The sequence below is a fragment of the Schistocerca serialis genome, chromosome 2 (genome assembly GCF_023864345.2).
Source record: "Schistocerca serialis cubense isolate TAMUIC-IGC-003099 chromosome 2, iqSchSeri2.2, whole genome shotgun sequence".
In the NCBI taxonomy this organism is placed as follows: domain Eukaryota; kingdom Metazoa; phylum Arthropoda; class Insecta; order Orthoptera; family Acrididae; genus Schistocerca; species Schistocerca serialis.
The window spans coordinates 1,142,983,435-1,143,004,887 of NC_064639.1; the positions used below are offsets into that span (position 1 = coordinate 1,142,983,435).

Genomic DNA, 21,453 nt, shown 5'->3' on the forward strand with positions numbered 1-21,453 from the left:
CGGAGTATGCCTGTAGATGTAGATGTGTGATGTGGCTCATACTGACAGTATACATGTAATTTACTAACACAGCAAAATCTCATCTGTATGAGATACTCCCATTTGTGGAAAGCCAAAACTCATAGCGTAAGCAAGATCTTAAAGTACACCTGGCACATACAATTCTTATACTGATTTCATTAGTTCAGAGCTTCCACAAATGTAGGTGCTCGAAGTAACAAATCTTAGATTTTAGGGAAAAGACTGCGTCCCTGTCTTACATCTTTTTTTGTGTGTGAGCATTTCATTCTTGGTCTTCCAGTCTTATTGTTTCCTCCTGATTCTTGTACATACAGGGTTTTCCAGAAATGTTGTGACAAACTATGAGGGGATGTAGAGGCGATTGATGAGGAACACATTGAGAATAGGGCTCTATGTCTAGAATCAACATCCAATGATGGTACAGAGTGTCGAAGTTATAGCTGCCACCACCTGCCATTAGGCCACCCCTTCAGCAGCAAATGTGACTTCGTACACAGATGACCATACATGAAATGTCTTACAATGTTGACTGTGATTCAGTTATCATGACTTGATTGCCACAATCACTAGTGGAGAAGATGGAGCTAGCTGCTGTGTAGAATGGCTTTGTCTCCTATGAATGTGATGCTCTGTTATCTCCGTGATAATGGTTTCGTGCATGTTTTAATGGTTTCATGCATGTTTCCATCTGCAGTTTATTTTTCTCCTGAAGCCCTCTAAAAAATTCCAGTGTTTTTCAATATACAGGAGAAAAATAAACTGCAGAAACAAACCCATGTGCAAAACTGTCATCCACCCAGGCAACAGAGCATCGCTGTCATAGGAGACAAAGCCTGTCTACACAGCAGCTATCTTCATCTTCTTCACTGGTGATCATGGCAGTCGGTCACAAACACTGAATAACAAGCAATGTTGCTATCTCATGACTTTCTTCACTTCAGTGTATACTGACTGACAGGAAGCCCTTGATTTAAATGAATACATGTCTCTGATTTTACCTATTGACAGAATCAGTGTAATGTATAAATAAAAGTTTTATGTATTGGCCATAATTCTCTTTAAAACAGTGGAAAGTAAATATAAACCAATTTTTTTTATGAGGTTGAAGTTAACTCGTCCGGTAAAAATTATGTACAGAAGCAATGAGGAGTAGAAGAAATAAGATTTGTACAATCACTGGCTAGATGTTCATCAAAAGTTATTCAGTTTTAAGTAGCTTTAAAAATAATCCTCTTATGAGCCCTGTAGTTCTTATTTATGTGCTTGCTACAAAAAATTTGAGAGGAATTTCTCCTAATGCAAGACACTGTTTTGTGCTTTCCATTTCGTCCAGATGTTTCAGCATTTTTTTCGCTATCTTCCATAGGTTTATGTGTTTATTTTCTTTCTGAAAAATTGTTGTTACATGTTAACGTCTTGTGTGGGTTATGTGAACTACTGACACAAAATATGTACATTTGTAAAACAGTTGATTATTGGCAAGTATTTTTACTAAAGTTTGCATACAGAACAGAGTTTTTTTAATGTATGGACAAGTTATACTTAGCTGGAAATAATGTATTTTTAGGAGAAAACAGAATTTGCTAACAAGCACGCACTCTGCAAGACAATGGAGATTCTTTGTCTTGGCAATACACAAGTAAAAGTAAAAGGTGCAGCTTTTGTTCTACGAGTTCTGCCTTATCTTACGTCACTGGGGAATTTCGTGTTCACAGCAGCTGGTTTGAAAAGGATATACGGGATAAAGACCCGACCAAAAGTTGGTTCATTCCTGAAACAGGTTAGTGGTTTTACATTACCTTTTTTACATAAATTTCGTATGCAGATTAAATATGAGGTAACAATAGTGACAACCGTGAAAGAAAGCAACTGAAGTCTCTTGAATGTAATTCTTTATAGACATTACATATACTCTGAAGACAGAATGGTTTGAAGAGCTATCTGTGAAAGTCACAGAGTGCCAAATATGCTGAATGATCCAATATTTCATACTTTGGTTGCTTCCTTTTGGACGTATATCGCTGTCATCCAAAATTCCTGAAGTGACTACATTTCTGCCATTGACTGATGGAAAAGTTTTCATTTCAAAAGTTTCATAAACACCTCGGTTTTCCAGTTAACAAAACACCTTTGTGAGCTGATGTTCTCTCTCTCTCTCTCTCTCTCTCTCTCTCTCTCTCTCTTTGCAGTCAAGTAATATTTTTTCATCCAATTAGTCCAGAAGATTACACAGTGCACAACCTCCAGATTCCGTCCACTGATTAGATTACTGATTTGTTTATTTTGCTTTGGCCATTGTAAGGAGAAGAACAGAATGTTTTGAATTCAGACACCTATTTCTTAACTGCTGAAAATTAAGAACCAGGCTCTTATAAGTCGTCAATAGCTGTGAGCTAATTTATAAACCAACCAAGACAAACTATCTTATGATGGTACAGTAATCCAGTGTATCTATTTGAACACCTAACATGGCTACTTTCATATGATGGATCAAGTTGGTACTTGATTTACATTATTTCTCAATATATACCATTTTATTGCTGTCATTGTGACGACTGTACAAGGCCAAGAAATTGGTCTTGTTTCTCTTTGTTTAAAAGATGTCACTTATCACTTGAGTTAAGCAGTTAAATATGAGAGTACTGTACATTTTATGTTTCCTTTGGACACTTTTAATAAAATAGTGTAGTAGTAAATGTAATAAGAGCATTTATGTGTAACTTTCTCAGTAAATAATATATTAGATGCAGTAAAAGAGTGTCTTCTTACAAAGTAGATGTTGTTATTAATTCATCTCTTTGCCATCCATTTGTTTACCAATATTTCAATTTATATAGTACAGTCATTTTAGTTTTCTTGTGAATCGGCAATACCATAGTTGTTAGGAGCTAAGAATACTACTGCCAGCTGATTGTAGTTAAATGGACGTCCTATATCTCTTCACATAAAACAAAGGACTTGAAATTATTATTTCAATCATTCATTCAGTCATTAGTCTAACTTCATTTTCCTGTACAGTACATACCTCTTGCATGTGGGATTGAAGTCATATTTTATTCCATTTGTCTGTGATTGAATGTAGGTCAAGATGGCAGAGACGTTGTATGTACAAGGGAGTGGTGGTCTTACAAAAAACGAAAATATTGTGAGTAAAAATACAGTGTGTAGGGATGAAATTATGAAGCCAAATGAGCGTATTTCTAGTCTTCAGCAAATCATCAGTGTATTGAATAGTGAGATATCTAAACTTTGAAAAGAAATAAGTCAGCCATTAGTCAAACAAAAGTTTCGAAAAGAAAAAGTGAGCCATAGTCAAACAAAAGTCCATTTCTCTTCCGCAAAAAGCTCTAATGAGTGGACAAAAATACATATAAAAACAGAGATGTAAATAAGAAAACATCTCCAGGGAGTGAAAACACCAAACAGTTGTCAGTTAAAAACAAATTTCATGTTCTTTCCGTGAGCGAAGAGGCGGGTTTAGGCCTAACATCGGTAACGGGAACATGAACTTTTGAACAAACCTTATCAACAGAATGGTGATACAGGCTCAAAGTTCGTGACGGTGAGAAATTGAGCATGCCATCTTTTGCACGAAGTAATGGGATGAATGAGAAAGACAACATCAAGGAAAACGTACATGAGTGCAAACACGAAAGTAGTGTATTATTTTTAACGGACAGTCATGGCACAAAACAAGATGAGACTTTTCAAAGAAAACAAAAAATACAACGCAACAGGTATTATGAAGCCAGGAGCAACAACGAAAAACATTATTGGTGTCGACTTACATGATAATAAATATTGGGAAAAAATGACTATGTCGTGTGTATAGCGGGTGCAAATGCTATTGCAAAAAACCAAGCAAATAACTGCCTAATGGAACTGAAAAAGTTCCTGAAATGCAATAAATAACGAAATACAATAGTTGCAACTCTACCACACAGATATGATCTAATATATCGCTCATGTGTCAGCAAATAAATTCGAAAAACTAACATTAAAATAAAACAAATGCGTTCTTTGTTTGGAAAATGTGGCGTTGTTGATATAGGCGAATTGGACGGGTGTCAGCATACCAAACACGGTATGCATCTAAATTATGAAAGAAAAAACTTTGTGTGTAAAATGATAAATGAAATCATTGCGAACAGGGAGAGAGCGAACAGCAAAATTCCATGTACCAGTATGGGACCAGTGTCAGCAGCAGAAGCAGCAGCATCATCAAAAGCAGCAGAATCATCAGTGGCAGGACCAACAGCAGAAACATCAACACATGCAGCAGAAACTGTTGCCCGTACTACACGCAACAGAAAGCAAACCTAGTGTTTTTTATGGTGAGTAACACGAGAGAAAAGGATTCGTTGCGTGAAACATTTCTCTCGTGTGTTCAATATGAGTCTTCCACACCTCAAGCAATACTATCAACTAGTGTTCTGGAAAAAGCCACTCCTAAGAAACATCATGCAAATGCAGGGGTGAGCAAAAATCAAACTTTGTCTTTATTCCACCAAAATATATATTCAAATATAAAATAGACCAGTTGCTAATAAATTTAAAAGATGAGTGTGAAAGCGAGCCTGATATACTGTGTTTCTCAGAACATCATGGTAGGAGTGGAATCCACATGCTACAGACTGAGAACTTTAGTTTAGCTGGACATTACTGTAGATCTATTATGAGAAAAGGTGGAGTTGCAATATGTGAGAAGCAGTGATCAGCATTTTGAGGTGTGTGGTATTGAGTTAACAGCAGACAGCGCAACAGTCACTGTACTGGCTATTTACAGGGCACCTGCTGGGAATCTGAATGTATTTCTGAGACAAATAGAATCATTTCTGTCCCATCTATGTAGGAAAACTGACTCAACCATTGTTACAGGTGACTTCAATGTGTGGACTTCTTAACAGAAAATAGAAGCAAAATGGACTTTGAACACCTGATGTACTGTTACAACTTAGTACCAGTGGTGGACATTCCAACTAGCGTAACAGCCGGTTCTAGCACTTTAATAGATAATGTATTTGTAGATAAGGATAGAGCCAGAGACACTGGGCAAGTTTTGAAGATATGCAGGATAGCTGCTGCTTTGAGAGTGGCATTAGCTCTGAAATCAGTTACCTTCTGTAACCCAGGTGAAAAGATTTGAGCATATCCATCACAGAGAGTCTTCAGGGTGGTGAAGGCTCTTTGAATTGCAGGGTGTGTACTGTTTCATGCACAGTAAATCCAAAAGTGTGGTAGGAGCCCACCTCAAAATTTTTATTGACTTTTGGTCAGCTACCACAAGAAAATTTACTGGATGAGAGTCTTTTTTGTAAATGAGTAAAAAGTGAGTAAAACTGGAAGTTTTCTCAGCAAGAGCACATGATGCCATCCATGTGTCCAAAGGTTTGTTTTGACTGCGTGCAGGGGAGGCAACCTCAAAACTAGTATGTGTTGGTTTAGCACATAGAAGCATTGTTGTTTAGGATGTCCTATAAAAACATTTGCTGGGTTGCATTCTGGAAATTCTGCACTTCCATAATTTCATCACTTACTTGATTATCTTCCACAAGTTGAGACATATTTGCACTGGAATGCTACAACATACCTCTTGCAGACGTCCCTTTTTGCTGCAGCATGCTGCACGCCAGTGGGGGCACATGCTGCGTGTGTGACAAAGGAAACAATGTTTACAACCGGACAGGGCTCTCACTGCAGGTTTAATTGCTTACGGGTTTGTCCAGGCTGTGGTGCAGGTGAGGTTCCCACCAGATATGGCATACAGCTCGCACTTCAGGTGCCACAGAGCTGACTGCCCTGATGCATTCTTCCTTTATAAGCAAGCTAGGCTGTGTGGACAGTTTATTCACATAGCTCCCATCAGAGAAAGATCAGATTTCCTCAGTGCATTATTCCTCTCTTTTGAATTGAGGGTAAAATGCACAATAATGTCCCTGATAAGAGGGTCTGCATAATTCTGCCCACATAGTTACTTAAAATAATAATTTCTTCTTAATCCCATTAGAAGGAGCCCCAATCTGTGTAAGGTTGATTGGAACCCTTTTTCTGCTGCCAAAATTCTCACCTGACTGTAATAACAGGTTCTTTGTCGAAAAATGTTTTTGCAATAAAGAAAATCTTCCATGCAACTCAAGTTCTGCCGGATTTTAATGGCTGTAGCTTGTGCATTGACATTTCCTGACAAGAACATGGCTTTCCATGTCAGAAGTTTTGCAAGCCATAGAATATAACTGCAATTATTGGTGGTAAGCATCGCACCCCTCACATTGTTGAATGGTGGAAAAGCATTAAACACAAATGTATCAGAGACATATTTAGTGTACGACATTTAAGTACATTTCAGTATTGGATCACATTATTCTATATTCACAGACAAACATCTAGTCCTTGTATATATTCAATGGATTTTTGGGATGCCATGAGGAATTCTTCAAAGTCCCCACTGAATGCTGTGGCACTGCATTCATCTCTGATGTGTTGGATGGTCTGCTTAGGCACGCCGCAGTCACATGCTAGCGAAGACAGCAGTCCTCATTTGAAGGGTGAGTCAGCACATCTTCCATGCCCAGTTCTTAGTTGGTTCAGAGTTGACCAGATCTTACGGGGCAGATCAAACCCATGAATTGCCTCAGTAATACAAGGCATTAGGTGGCAAGTTGTTGGGGCATTTTGGAGCCATTCTCTTTTCCAAGAGTTGATGTCAGCCCCAGCGAAGTTGTCGAGAGCGAGAGGAGGATGTCTTGAATGAAGCCTCTTGATAGTGTGGTCAGGTATATCGATGTTTACCAGTAGTTCAGGGTTTGCTTCAATCGTGTATTCCCTAACCAAGGCTGCTTCTCGTCGTATTTCTAGGGGTGGTATATGACTCGGGGCAGGTAGCCATGTGTTAGGTGTAGACCTAACGGTTCCTGAAATAATGTGCATGGATTTTGTTCACATGACTACTGTTTAGCAATATAGGTGCACAGTACTCCGCTGCAGAGTACTCCAGGTGCAGTGCAGACGTCCTCAGAGATGTTGCCGTTGGTCCCTAGGTGGTTCCGCAGAGTTTATGGATGAGGTTGTTTCTTGTTCTCACCATGGCAGCTGCTTTTGTAAGGTCTGATATAAACGACAAGGGTCTGTCTAACGTGACCCCTCGGTACCTTGGCTCCTTGTTTTGGTTGAGGCATGTGTCATCAAAATATACTTCCAGAGCTCTGTCGGCTTCTCTGTTATTGAGATGGAAGCAGGTTACTTCTGTCTTCGTGACGTTAGGCCTAAGCCTCCGTTTACGGAAGTATGCTGCCAGTGCAGACCGATGGGATGTCAGGGTTTCTTCCAATGTATCAAAATCTGTGTGCCTTGTTGCAATGGCCCAGTCATAAGCATAGCCAAATTTCCTAGAAGCTGTTTCTGGCATGTAGCAATGTGTAGGCTGAAAACCAGTGGGGCTAATACTAAGCTTTGAGGTAAGCCATTTTGAAGGAATTTCTGGCTACTGACTTTGTTTCCCATGATGACCTGGAATCCTCTGTTACCAGTAAGCTTTGTCATTTTTTGGCAGGGAATTATTTTCATCAGTTTATATAGTAGACCTTGTCTCCTGAAGGTATCATAGGCTGCTGACAAGTCAATGAAGGCCACAGATGTTTTTAATTTCTTTTGTAATCCTGCTTCAACATGTGTTGAGGGCCAGGGCTTGGTCTCCACAGCTTCGGTTGGGACGAAAGCCGGCTTGTTCTACTGGGATGGCCGTGAGTATTGTCTAACAGATCCTGTTGAGTTGTATTGTTCCAACAACTAGAACAGCACAAAACCTGTTACATTTAGACAACCAGAGTTTCAGTCAACTTATACTAGCCAGAGACTGAATGATCAGGACCAGTACGAACACAGTATTCTATTCGAGGATGCAGCCTCCTACCACATGAATCAACAAGAAACACGGGTAGAACTGCAACTAAGAAACTCAGTGTTGTGGCCAAACCAGAATATTTGCAAAACACCACCATTTAAACATACTCCTGTGCCTTGCCACAGCAAAAAGAAAACAATTTTACAAGGCCTTTACTGGGATTTGGAGTCCGCAGAGCCGTTCACCCGCAAGAATATTACCATCAGTCTCTGTTAACAGCTGTGTCCTCTTTAACTTGCTGCCACTCCAGCAGCAAGTAAAAGTCACTTATTGAACAGCATAGCTCACCACCAATGCACCGCCTTTGGAACACAGCCCAGCAGTCGAGAGAGAGAGAGAGAGAGAGAGAGAGAGAGAGAGAGAGAGCTGTATAGCAGGCACACAGTAACTGCCTGTCTTCTCACTGCACAGTGTTGCTTCCTTGTTGACCCTCCACTGACCGCTCACTCCTGCTCAGAGTATCCTCTTCAGTTTATCATTGGTTAGAGAGAGGCTCGTCCTTGATCCCAGGGCTAGCAGTAAGTCAATTGATAGCTGCAGCCATTGCAGTAGTGGTTCAACCAGTACAAGCTATCTTAGAGTAAGCCACATAATCCAAGTCCAGCTATTCACTGATCACATTACAACTATCTCAGACCAAACCTGGATGCACTTATAAACTGGATTTGAGCATGGTCTCATCAGAGGACACACCTGATGGAGAGTGCTCTCTGGATTGTGGCACCAGTTAACAGTAGTGTTGTGCCAGCTATTTGGTTTCCTTAGTGATGTCGGTAGTGTCACTACACCACCCAAGTGATGTTACTCAGTAATGCGCCATGCTGTGAGCCACAGGAGTTAATAATATAGATTATTCCTCGTGTTGTTGTTGTTGTTGTTGTTGTTGTCTTCAGTCCTGAGACTGGTTTGATGCAGCTCTCCATGCTACTCTATCCTGTGCAAGCTTCTTCATCTCCCAGTACCTACTGCAACCTACATCCTTCTGAATCTGCTTAGTGTATTCATCTCTTGGTCTCCCTCTAAGATTTTTACCCTCCACGCTGCCCTCCAATGCTAAATTTGTGATCCCTTGATGCCTCAGAACATGTCCTACCAACCGGTCCCTTCTTCTTGTCAAGTTGTGCCACCTCTTCTCCCCAATTCTATTCAATACCTCCTCATTAGTTATGTGATCTACCCATCTAATCTTCAGCATTCTTCTGTAGCACCACATTTCGAAAGCTTCTATTCTCTTCCTGTCCAAACTATTTATCGTCCATGTTTCACTTCCATACATGGCTACTCTCCATACAAATACTTTCAGAGATGAATTCATGACACTTAAATCTATACTCGATGTTAACAAATTTCTCTTCTTCAGAAATACTTTCCTTGCCATTGCCAGTCTACATTTTATATCCTCTCTACTTCGACCATCATCAGTTATTTTGCTTCCCAAATAGCAAAACTCCTTTACTACTTTAAGCGTCTCATTTCCTAATCTAATTTCCTCAGCATCACCCGACTTAATTGGACTACATTCCATTATCCTCGTTTTGCTTTTGTTGTTGTTCATCTTATATCCTCCTTTCAAGACACTGTCCACTCCATTCAACTGCTCTTCCAAGTCCTTTGCTGTCTCTGACAGAATTACAATATCATCGGCGAACCTCAAAGTTTTTATTTCTTCTCCATGGACTTTAATACCTACTCCGAATTTTTCTTTTGTTTCCTTTACTGCTTGCTCAATATATGGATTGAATAACATCGGGGACAGGCTACAACCCTGTCTCACTCCCTTCCCAACCGCTGCTTCCCTTTCATGCCCCTCGACTCTTATAACTGCCATCTTCTTTCTGTACAAATTGTAAATAGCCTTTCGCTCCCTGTATTTTACCCCTGCCACCTGCAGAATTTGAAAGAGAGTATTCCAGTCAACATTGTCAAAATCTTTCTCTAAATCTACAAATGCTAGAAATGTAGGTTTGCATTTCCTTAATCTATGTTCTAAGATAAGTCGTAGGGTCAGTATTGCCTCACGTGTTCCAACATTTCTGTGGAATCCAAACTGATCTTCACCGAGGTCGGCTTCTACCAGTTTTTCCATTCGCGTTAGTATTTTGCATCTGTGACTTATTAAACTGATAGTTTGGTAATTTTCACATCTGTCAACACCTGCTTTCTTTGGGATTGGAATTATTATATTCTTCTTGAAGTCTGAGGGTATTTCGCCTGTCTCATACATCTTGCTCACCAGATGGTAGAGTTTTGTCAGAACTGGTTCTCCCAAGGCCGTCAGTAGTTCCAATGGAATGTTGTCTACTCCCGGGGCCTTGTTTCGACTCAGGTCTTTCAGTGCTCTGTCAAACTCTTCACGCAGTATCGTATCTCCCATTTCATCTTCTTCTACATCCTCTTCCATTTCCATAATATTGTCCTCAAGTACATCGCCCTTGTATAGACCCTCTGTATACCCCTTCCACCTTTCTGGCTTTCCCTTCTTTGCTTAGAACGGGGTGTCCATCTGAGCTCTTGATATTCATACAAGTGGCTCTCTTTTCTCCAAAGGTCTCTTTAATTTTCCTGTAGGCAGTATCTATCTTACCCCTCATGAGATAAGCCTCTACATCCTTACATTTGTCCTCTAGCCATCCCTGTTTAGCCATTTTGCACTTCCTGTCGATCTCATTTTTGAGATGTTTGTATTCCCTTTTGCCTGCTTCATTTACTGCATTTTTATATTTTCTCCTTTCATCAGTTAAATTCAACATTTCTTCTGTTACCCAAGGATTTCTACTAGCCCTCGTCTTTTTACCTACTTCACCCTCTGCTGCCTTCACTACTTCATCCCTCAGAGCCACCCACTCTTCTTCTACTGTATTTCTTTCCCCCATTCCTGTCAATTGTTCCCTTATGCTGTCCCTGAAACTCTGTACAACCTCTGGTTCTTTCAGTTTATCCAGGTCCCATCTCCTTAAATTCCCACCTTTTTGCAGTTTCTTCAGTTTTAATCTACAGTTCATAACCAATAGATTGTGGTCAGAGTCCACATCTGCCCCTGGAAATGCCTTATAATTTAAAACCTGGTTCCTAAATCTCTGTCTTACCATTGTATAATCTATCGGATACCTTCTAGTATCTCCAGGATTCTTCCACGTATATAACCTTCTTTTATGATTCTTGAACCAAGTGTTAGCTATAATTAAGTTATACTCTGTACAAAATTCTACCAGATGGCTCCCTCTTTCATTTCTCTCCCCCAATCCATATTCACCCACTATGTTTCCTTCTCTACCTTTTCCTACTCTTGAATTCCGGTCACCCATGACTATCAAATTTTCGTCTCCCTTGACTACCTGAATAATTTCTTTTATCTCATCATACATTTCATCAATTTCTTCATCATCTGCAGAGCTAGTTGGCATATAAACTTGTACTACTGTAGTAGGTATGGGCTTCGGGTCTATCTGGCCACAATGATGCGTTCACTATGCTGTTGATAGTAGCTTACCCGCACTCCAATTTTTTTATTCATTATTAAACCTACTCCTACATTACCCCTATTTCATTTTGTATTTATAAACCTGTATTCGTCATGTCCTTTATGAAACAGTTGTTAACTACCACTCTGTTCCATCTTATTTTTCGTGGTCTTTAGTGGTTGTAAATGACAGTAAGAATCCGTTTAGTTGTGGAGTAGAACTCACATATCGGTAAGTACAAGTAAGTTAAGAACTGTGATCCTGTGCCTAGTATCCATCCCCTGTTCCTGCTTCAGTGGAAATACAGCTTGATTATTATTCATTTCTGTTCAAATAGATAATTGTATGCATCTGGTTCATGTTTTGTAATACAGAATAAACAAAATATAGCCTGTACTTTTTGAATCTAGTCACTGTCTATTTTATAAGCAATATGGCCCTAACCGTTCCAGTTCTCATTCACATTTGTCACTATTGTTACAGCACCATTTTGACTGTATTCAGTGTAATTCTCAATTATTCTTCATAATAGCCACAAAATTTTAGATGAAACATCGGTACGTGACAATTACCGTATTTACTCGAACTTAAGCCGCACTTTTTTCTGGTTTATGTAATCCAAAAAAACCGCCTGCGGCTTAGAATCGAGTGCAAAGCAAGCGGAAGTTCTGAAAAATGTTGGTAGGTCCCACCACCACTAACTTCTGCCATCGAATATATGTAGCGCTACACACGCATGCTTTGTAGGCACGAAGATAAATACTGGTGCCAAAACCTCTGCGTCAGTAAATAAATTCAAAAGAAAAGGTGGAAGACGAGCTTATTTTTCTCCGCCCCGAGTTTCGACCACTGCATTTTCATACATTATCCAACGAAGTAAATACAAATTCCGTATTGTTCATCTTAGAATATAGCAGAATTTCAATGTACTATGAAAATCCGACTGGCACGATTGTTTGTCAATATGGCCAACTCTATATTCTGAATTTTTTCCTACCAGTGAGAAGAGATGGTTGCTAATAGGAACCTGATGAAAGGTGAATCACATGCAGTATTCTCTTCACCATAAGAATAATACGAATATAAACATTTTGCCATGTATTCTTTCGTGTTTACTGCTATCTCATTTAAATCCTGTCTGCCTAATAAACTATGAAACTAGAGTGAGACAACAGCAAACGCAGAAGAATATACGTATCATGTCATGTTTATATTCGTATTATTCTTATGCCTAATAGTGATACAGTCAGAAATGAAGCAAGCAACTGATTAGATTTTTAAATCTAGGATGACTAATTTCTGTGCAGAATGTGATGTACTAAAGAAGCGGCCGCAAAGATTTTCAAACGGTGAAAAATTTTCGCCTAACTCTCGTTCAGAACATGTTCTATGATACACAGTCTATTATTTGGTTCTTGTTGATCATTATCAAAGAAAGCAGCAGTGTAAGTAACAACAAATAGCAGTCTCTTGCCATTGTTTCGCTAATGAGACGATTCCTCTCTCTTTTTTTTTAACTGTAAGCGACGGTAGCACGCACAAAAGCAAGCCATGCCGCGAGCGGCGACAGGCCGTAAACACGCACTATCAGAATGCGACAAACAATGCATGACACAGTATAGTAATGCATCTTCAGCTTAGAGCGACGTAAACACCTATAATAAAGAAGACGGCACTTATCAGATCAAAGGAAAATAAGCAATCGATTCAAACCAGACGAAGCACGTGAAAAAGGAAGGGTACCCGTATAAATACGGACGGAGCGCCTGATGCGTAGCAATGGCTACCTGGTAAAGCTTAACTGCTAAGCTTACGACTCGAACCAAACTACTGTAGCTGTATCGTCATTCATTCGACCTAAATTGTGTCTCATATTACAATGGACCAACTTTGTTTCGATTTGGAGGTGCGGCCTAAAACTTTTCTCTCCCCTTGAATTTCGAGTCTCAAATTTCAGGTGCGGCTTAGATTCGGGAATTTTTTTTCTTTCTTTTATTTAGAGTCTCTTTTTCAGGTGCGGCTTAGATTCGAATAAATACGGTACGGTTTCGTACCTTTCATGTGATTGTTGGCTTTAACCATGTGAAACATTTTAAATAAGGACACTATTTTAAATAAGATGGGAATGAACGCTCAAACAATTCAAGAGAGTTGGGTTATTCAAGAGAGTTGTGTTAATAGCTTCACCTTTGAAGGGAAATTATACAAACAAATTTGTGCACAGCCGTGGGCACACGCTTGTCACCCTCATGTGCCAACCACATGGGCCACCTAAAATAAACATTCCTAGCTTTCCAAAACCCCAAACTTTATTGATGACATCTTTCTAATTTGGACCCTAGGCCAGGACAGCTTATCCTCATTCCTCCGTAATCTCAACACCTTCTCTCCCATCCACTTCACCTGGTCCTCCTCCACCCAACGTGCCACCTTCCTAGAGGTTGATCTTCTCCTCTCAGTGGCTCCACCCACACCTCAGTCCATGTCAAACCCACCAATCACCAACAGTACCTGCACTTTGACAGCAGCCAACCTTCCACACAAAAAAATCCCTCCCATGCAGCCTCGCCAACAGTGCCAGATTCATCTGCAGTGATGGGAACTCCCTCGTCCAGTATGCTGAAGGCATCGCAAAATCTTCGCAGACAGGCAAACCTCCCAGTTCTTCTACACAGAAGATCTCCCATGCCATATCTCCACGCACAACTGATCCTCACATCCATCCCAAGCACCAACCACAAAGAAGCGACTGCCCTTCTCACCCAATGTCACCCGGGACTGAAACGACTGAACCATGTCCTTCGTCAGTGCTTTGATTATCTATCATCGTGCCCTGAAATGAGGGACACCCTAGCCAAGGTACTTCCATCCCCTACCTAAGTGGTATTCTGCCACCCATCCAACCTCTACAGCATCCTAGTCCATCCCTATTCCACTCCCATACCCAGTCCCCTGCCACAAGGATCATACCCTTGGGGAAGACCTGCCATATCCACCCACCCAGCACCTCCTACTCTAGTCCCGTCACAGGCTTATCCTACTCCATCAGAGGCTGGGCCACATGTGAAAGCAACCATGTTGTACGCCAGTTGTTGCTGCAACCAGTGGACAGCCATCGTCAAATTGTTGCAAAAAACCAGGTGGACCACCCAGTGGCACAACATGCAGCAGAGAACAGCATGCGATATTTCAGTGGCCGCTTCACAATCTGTGCCATCTGGATCCTCCCCCCCACCACCAGCTTTTCTGAGCTGTGCAGATGGGAGCTATCCTTACAGGACATCCTTTATCCTTTGCTTCCGTAACCTCGCTGGCCTAAACCTAAGGTAACTCACTGTCCCACCACCAAATAGTGTGTGTGTGTGTGTGTGTGTGTGTTTCTCTTACCGCTTGAGAAAGGAATTCCATTCCAAAAACTAGCCAAGTAAAGCTCTGTACCTTTTGTGTGTGTATCTGTCAACAACGCAGCACTTCTGCCTTTAGGTGTCATCTCCTATATTCTTAAATAATTCAAAGTAACAGCATGTATATTTTCCTTTATATACTGCAAATGTTGAGGTTTGCAACGGAAACAGGAGATGGATTTGTTAATTAATATTACCGTTTTTTCCAGGTATTTTACAGAGGCCCTTCAAATGTAAAATTGAAAGTAATTGCAAACTGCTGCCCAAACCTGGAAAACTTGTTCCTGGGCTCAGAGTTTGAACGACGTGTGGAATATCAAGTAAGTATACTTGCATATGTGTTTATCCCCCCCCCCCCCCCCCCCAAATCTATGTTCATGTGTACGGTGTATGTATGTGGGGGAGGGAGATTTATATGCCTATGCTATATGGAGAGTGATTGTTTTTCATCATGCAGTCATTTATACTCCTTTCACTATTACCCATTATCATATTAATAATAAAATTCTGATCTATTGTTTTTCATCATGCAGTCATTTATACTCCTTTCACTATTACCCATTATCATATTAATAATAAAATTCTGATCTACCACATTTATTGTTTACATTTTTTAAATGTAACCTTTCTCGCTTTTTAAATTATTTATGCTCTATCAATCACAGGTTTGGAATGCATTTGAGAAAGTACGCACATTAACACTTGAAAATATTATTGCTGAAGACATTACAGCAGGAATGAAGCATTTCTCTCAGCTTGTTGAACTGCAGGTAAGATATACTTTAAAATTATTTTAATGGAGTATATGTTCTACATTAATGCATACTGTTAGATCTTTAGGATAAACATAAATAATAATTCTAGAGGCTTCTTCCCTCTACCCCCCCCCCCCCCCCTCTCTCTCTCTCTCTCTCTCTCTCTCTCTCTCTCTCTCTCTCTCTCTGTGTGTGTGTGTGTGTGTGTGTGTGTGTGTGTGTGTGTGTGTGTGTGTGTGTGTTACATAAATTTCAGACTACTGTAACAATTTAAAACCTAATATTAGATTACAGATAACACTTAACTGTCCTTCATCTCCATGTATACTCTTCAAGCTCTCATATAGTGGATGGTAGTTCACACAATTTTGACCTCTTTTCTGTCCTACTCCATTGATGTACAGAACAGTGGATAATAATGGCTATACATGCCCTACTCTCTCTTACCTAATTTTCACTGTTCCTATGTAAGATATACAGTGAAGGTAGCATGATTTTTGTGCAGTCTTCCATGAACACTGGTCCTCTAAAATCATTTAGTGGGGTTTCATGAGAATGTCATTTTTGTTTCAGACTTCCACATTTAAGTTCCCTTAGTATTCCCCTTACAATCTGTAAGTATTGCATTACACTTTCATAGCCATTGCAATCCTAGACATGTGTCCTGTAATCCCTTCACTGTTTGGTGTCATGCCTACTTGATAATGACCCCAAATACAAAGTCTTACTCTGGAGTAGGCACACTGGCATTTGGTACCCGTAGTTGTCACCAACTTTAGAACAAGACCAGTTTACTTGTGTTTCAGAACATAAGAAAAGACCATTGACAATATTAGGAAAAGGATAGATTGTGACTGACCATAAAGATGACTCGATGAGCTGCAGACAGGCATAACAAAAAGACTGTTACACATTATAGCTTTCGACCAACGCCTTCTTTACTAAAGAATGCACACCTCGTGCACACATGATCGCTACCACCGCAGCTCCAGCTGGAATACAACTGTCATGTGAATAGCAATTTGGAGTGAGTGGGAGTAGTGGTAGGGATAGCAGGATATAGATTGGGAGGGAGAAGAGCACTGTCTGGTGGGTCATAGAGAAATAGACTGCCAGCTGCCAGACACAGTGTTGGAAGATGGGGAGGGGAGAGTGGGAAAGGAGAGGAGGGGAAAGGACAACAGTTGGGTACATTGGCAGAGGGCAGCACATAAATGGAGTGAGGAAATGTGAAAAATGAGGAGGTGATAGGGACGGAGGGGCTGCAAACTGTTGTGTGGGGGTGTGCGGACAGTAGGTTCTGTAGGTTTAGGACAGGATGATTTTGGGAGTTGAGAATGTGCTGCAAAGATAATTCCTGTTTGCGCAGTTCAGAAAAGTTGGTGGTGGAGGGGATCATCCAGACGATGATGATTAGGATTGTGTGTTTAAAGGGACCAAACAACTGTGTCACCTGTCCCAGCGAGGATCGTTATGGTCCAGATTGTGAAGCACCATTGAAATCAAGCATTTTATGTTCAACTGCATGTTGTGCCACAGGGTGGTCCAATTTCTCTTGACCACAGTTTGGCGGTGATTGGTAGTTCGGACAGCTGCCATCCCTTCCACATCAGAAAATCCCTTTGCCACCTGGGGACAGTGTATCTGCAGTGACAGGAAATCCCTTGCCCAGTATCCTAAAGGTCCCACCAAGGCCTTCACAGGCAGTCGCTATCCCCAGGACCAAGTTCGCAAACAGATTTCCCGTGCCATTATCCCAACACATCCCCAATCCTCCCTTCACCCTTAAGAGCAAGCTGCAAAAGAGTGCCCCTTTATCATCCAGTACCACATCAGACTGGAGCAGTTGAACCACATTCTTCATCAGGGCTTTGATTATCTATCATCATAGTCTGAAATGAGGGACATCCTTCTCACCCCTCCTAAAGTGGTGTTCCATCATCCACCCAACCTCTACAACATACTAGTTTGTCTCTATGCCACTCCCAATCCCAACCCCCTTGCCACAGGGATCATATACCTGTGGAAGCCCCAGGTGCAAGCCTGTTAAATCCACCCACCCAGCAGGTCCTATTCCAGTCCTTTCACAAACTTATCTTACTCTATCAAAGGTCGTACCACCTGTGAAAGCAGCCATGTCGTATACCAGCTCTGCTGCAACCATTGCACAGATTTTTATATTAGTATGAGTACAAAACAGCTGTCCAACAGGATAAATGGCCACTGCCAAACTGCGGTCGAGAGCAAAGTGGACCACCCTGTGGCGTAACATGCGTTGAACATAACATACTTTATTTCAATGGCTGCTTCACAACCGAGGCCATTTGGATCTCCCCAACACCACCAGCTTTTCTGAACTGTGCAGATGAGAGTTATCCTAATAGCACATTCTCCACTTCCAAAGTTATCCCGGCACACCTTCCACCCAACAGTTTCTGCCCCCTCATCCTTTAATCTCCTCCCTTTTCACATTCCCTTACCTTCATAGTGTGCCACCCTTTTTTCCCCTCCCCTGCTCATCTGCTTTTTCCCTTCCCCATTTTTCCCCCGCCGTACCCCACCTCCCTGTGCTGCACCTGGCAGTCTCGAGTCCCTGCAAGCACCACCAGACAGCGATCTTCTGTCCCCCATCCATATCCCACTCTCCTGCCCCATTCCAAATTGCTATTCAAGTGACAGTTGCAATCCAGTCAGAGCTACCATTGGCAGTGGCCACGTATGCACGAGGTGCGCTTGCTTGTGTGAATATGTGTGTGCTTTCTTTGGTGAAGAAGACTTTGGCCGAAAGCTATAGTGTAACAGTCTTCTCGTTGTGTTTGTCTGCAACTCGTCGAGCCATCTTTATGGTGAGTAGCAATCTATTCTTTTCGTAATAATATTGATATTCCAGCCTGGTGTTTCCACTGTTAGTAAAGATATTTGGTGCAATTTGATGAGCTATGGACCATTGTAAGTGGAAGGAAAGGAAGTATAAAGTAGCCAAGAGGAAATGATTCTCCACAGTAGTGCCCTCCAGGAGTAGGCCTTGACATGTCCTTATAGTGTCAAATTCACTACCGTAATGGCACACAGGGAGGGGGGGGGGGGGGGGGGGGTTAAAAAAAAGAAGAAGAAGACAGTTTCACAAAACTTTGAAAAGACACTGAAATGACATAGCAGAAACAGCAAGGTGCTACAAGACTAAATAACAAGATGTATATGATCAATCATTGAACTATGAAAGTAACGTGGAATTATACACAACTGGATCCTACGAATCTGGGCGAGCCTGAGCAATGTCTTGTAAAGCACAAGCAGTAATCCAAGAGGAAAAAATTAAATTGTTTCTCACATGATCATGTGTAAACCTGATAGCAGATTTATTGGTGAAGCCACTGATATAGAAAAGAAAGCTGTGCAGTTTGTTATGGAAGTAAATCATTTCATTGACAAGCATAATTTTACACAATTGTAGATAATTAATGCAGATCAAACAAGATTTGCTAAAGTGTTACATTCAGGGAGAGCCTTTGCTGTTAAGGGAGCAAACATGATTTTTGGTGTCATAGGTTCGCTTGCAGCAATCACATATTCACACATGATAATGTCTGTTATTGTAGTTCTGCCATACATGTAGGTACTTGTCATGGAACCTATTGGGAAATTTCTAGCAGGTGTGACACTTAAATTTTCCAGTGTGAAAGCATATACTGGCAAATCACCAAGCATGACAAAAAGGGACTTGACAGTGTTGCTGGAACAGTTGTTATGGCCGGATTTGCAGGGCAGCAGTGAATTCTTGGTTGATTCTTGGGCAGCAAATAAAGATGATGCTCTATACAATGAGGCAGTTCCAGTAGTCATTTAATTTCACAAGAAGCTGATCCCTGCAAAATGTACTGAATATGTTCAACCAGTGGGTATTTTCTTTTTGTATCCATTCAAAAGTGTGGTATGATACATCACAGATGTGGTAGTGTTGTTAACCACAGGTAAAGTGTGGCAAAGTGTACTATTTATTTACATTCAGTCTTTTGTGCACTTAAAATTTTCGACAAATAGATCGAAACAATTGATCTAATATGCTTTCTTCAAATGTGGTTATCCCAAGGAACATCTAGAATCATTTCAGTTGCCCTCCAAATATTGTTTTGAGAGTCGTTTAGAAGAAGAATGTTTCAAAGGAGATTGTGTTCAGCTTACCTTCATTCAGCTTACCTTCATTCAGTGTGCTCACTGTGAAAGCTGTTTATTCCTAGCCCGTGGATAACTTACCGATCTTTATGTCTACTGCACTTGAACTGCCCTCGGTGCAAAATGTGTGAGGGCGTTTTGAAAAGTAATGCCTCTGAATTTATCTTGTGAGAGCTTGTAGAGTTTTATAAATAAAGCAAACATTTATTCACATTCTACATGTTTATTCTTCATGTCTACATATTTGTAAACCTCTGCCACTAAAAGGGCTTTGGATTGTAGAGTGTAATGTGGCAGTATGTAACATAACTATGTTGGTGTGTGGGAAACAGCTTGCTGTAATAGAGTTTCAAATTTGAAGAGTTTGTCAACACATGGAGTACCCTTTCCTTCAGCATGACGATGCTAGACCACACATGAGCAATGCAACATATACAACAATCTGGTGGCTTGAGGTCACCGTCATCGATCATCCTCCGCATAGTTCTGACTTGACCCCATCTGTTTCTAAAACTTAAAGAAAAGCTTCGAGGACTTCACTTTGATTTTTATGAAGCAGTGCAAGCAGAGCTGAGGTTGTGGTTCCATTAACAAAGTCAGTCATTCTACAGTGAAAATAGTAACAAACTGGTATCTTGTTGAAAGAAAAGTGTTCATCATTCTGGTGGCTATGTTGAGAAATAAATACTTAGACCTGAGGAGTAACGATATAGAACATATTTAAAAATCACGCCCCCAATGTTTATATTCATCACTTAAACATTACTGAGTGTGTTTGCTTGTCCATTACAGTATTCAGCTGTGTTTGGACTGATCTGCCTGAGGATTCCTCTGTTTACATTTATTCATAGTCTATATTTGGCAGCTCACAACTCCTGTGTTTCGTGTCCATAGCAGCCCTAATTTGCATGGTATGTATATTTCAATATTGGCTATTCAACACACTGTACAGATTCAGAGTGTGCATGACAACAGTTGGGTACCATTCCTTGCTAGTACTGAGTGCACTTACTCACCCAAGATCATATCACTTTTTAGTGTAGCAGTAGATATTTAAAGAAACAGTGGGAACTCCAAGTAGGAATATCAACAATGTAGGAAAAGGCAGATTGCTACTCACTGTGAAGAAGACACAGCCCCAATTAAGAGACACTTGCACAAAGCTTTCGGCCACAGCCTTCATCAGCATAGGAGAAACACACACCATTCATACACACAAGCAAGCACACCTCGTTCACATATGAGCACCAACTCAGGCCAGAATTCATTCTGTACTTAGGATTTCTCTATCAACTGGTAGAATTCATTCCTTTCTTCCTTCCTTTCCAAGCCAGTTACTGTAACATTCTGTGATTTTTACAGCCATTTTTCCTCTTATCTTCTTGTCTCCTGTGAATAAAAGAGCCGGATGTGCCCCCAAAGATTGAAAATTCTTTCAGTTTTTGCTGATAATTTTGGTGTTTTTTTGTCAAGATGAAGTAAGACTTTTCTTTGTTTTCTTCTTCCATACATTACAATCTACTGGTTTTCATTTGTATTTTATGAAGCCTTTAAGTGTTTGGTGAGTGAAAAGTTTCAATAACCACTAAATTTCATTTAATTTTTGCAGTAGTTACCAAATTTTACTCCAATTTCAGTTTGTTGTATGAAAGGTTACTATATTTTTCTATGTTCTTTTTACTAGAAAATAGTGTTGATTTGTAATGGAATTTCCATTATTTTATACACCTAATTTTTAT

General features: G+C 40.5%; 1 protein-coding gene across 2 annotated transcripts in view; it reads left to right on the forward strand.

Annotated features, from left to right (window-relative positions):
• Positions 1 to 21,453, forward strand: part of LOC126458604 (uncharacterized) — a 67,351-nt gene that overhangs the window by 40,198 nt on the left and 5,700 nt on the right. For both annotated transcript variants that reach the window (XM_050095760.1, XM_050095759.1), the window contains exons 4-6: positions 1,589 to 1,801; positions 14,996 to 15,106; positions 15,452 to 15,556. In XM_050095760.1, the coding sequence (XP_049951717.1) occupies positions 1,589 to 1,801; positions 14,996 to 15,106; positions 15,452 to 15,556 (429 nt within the window). The remainder of the gene's footprint in view (positions 1 to 1,588; positions 1,802 to 14,995; positions 15,107 to 15,451; positions 15,557 to 21,453) is intronic.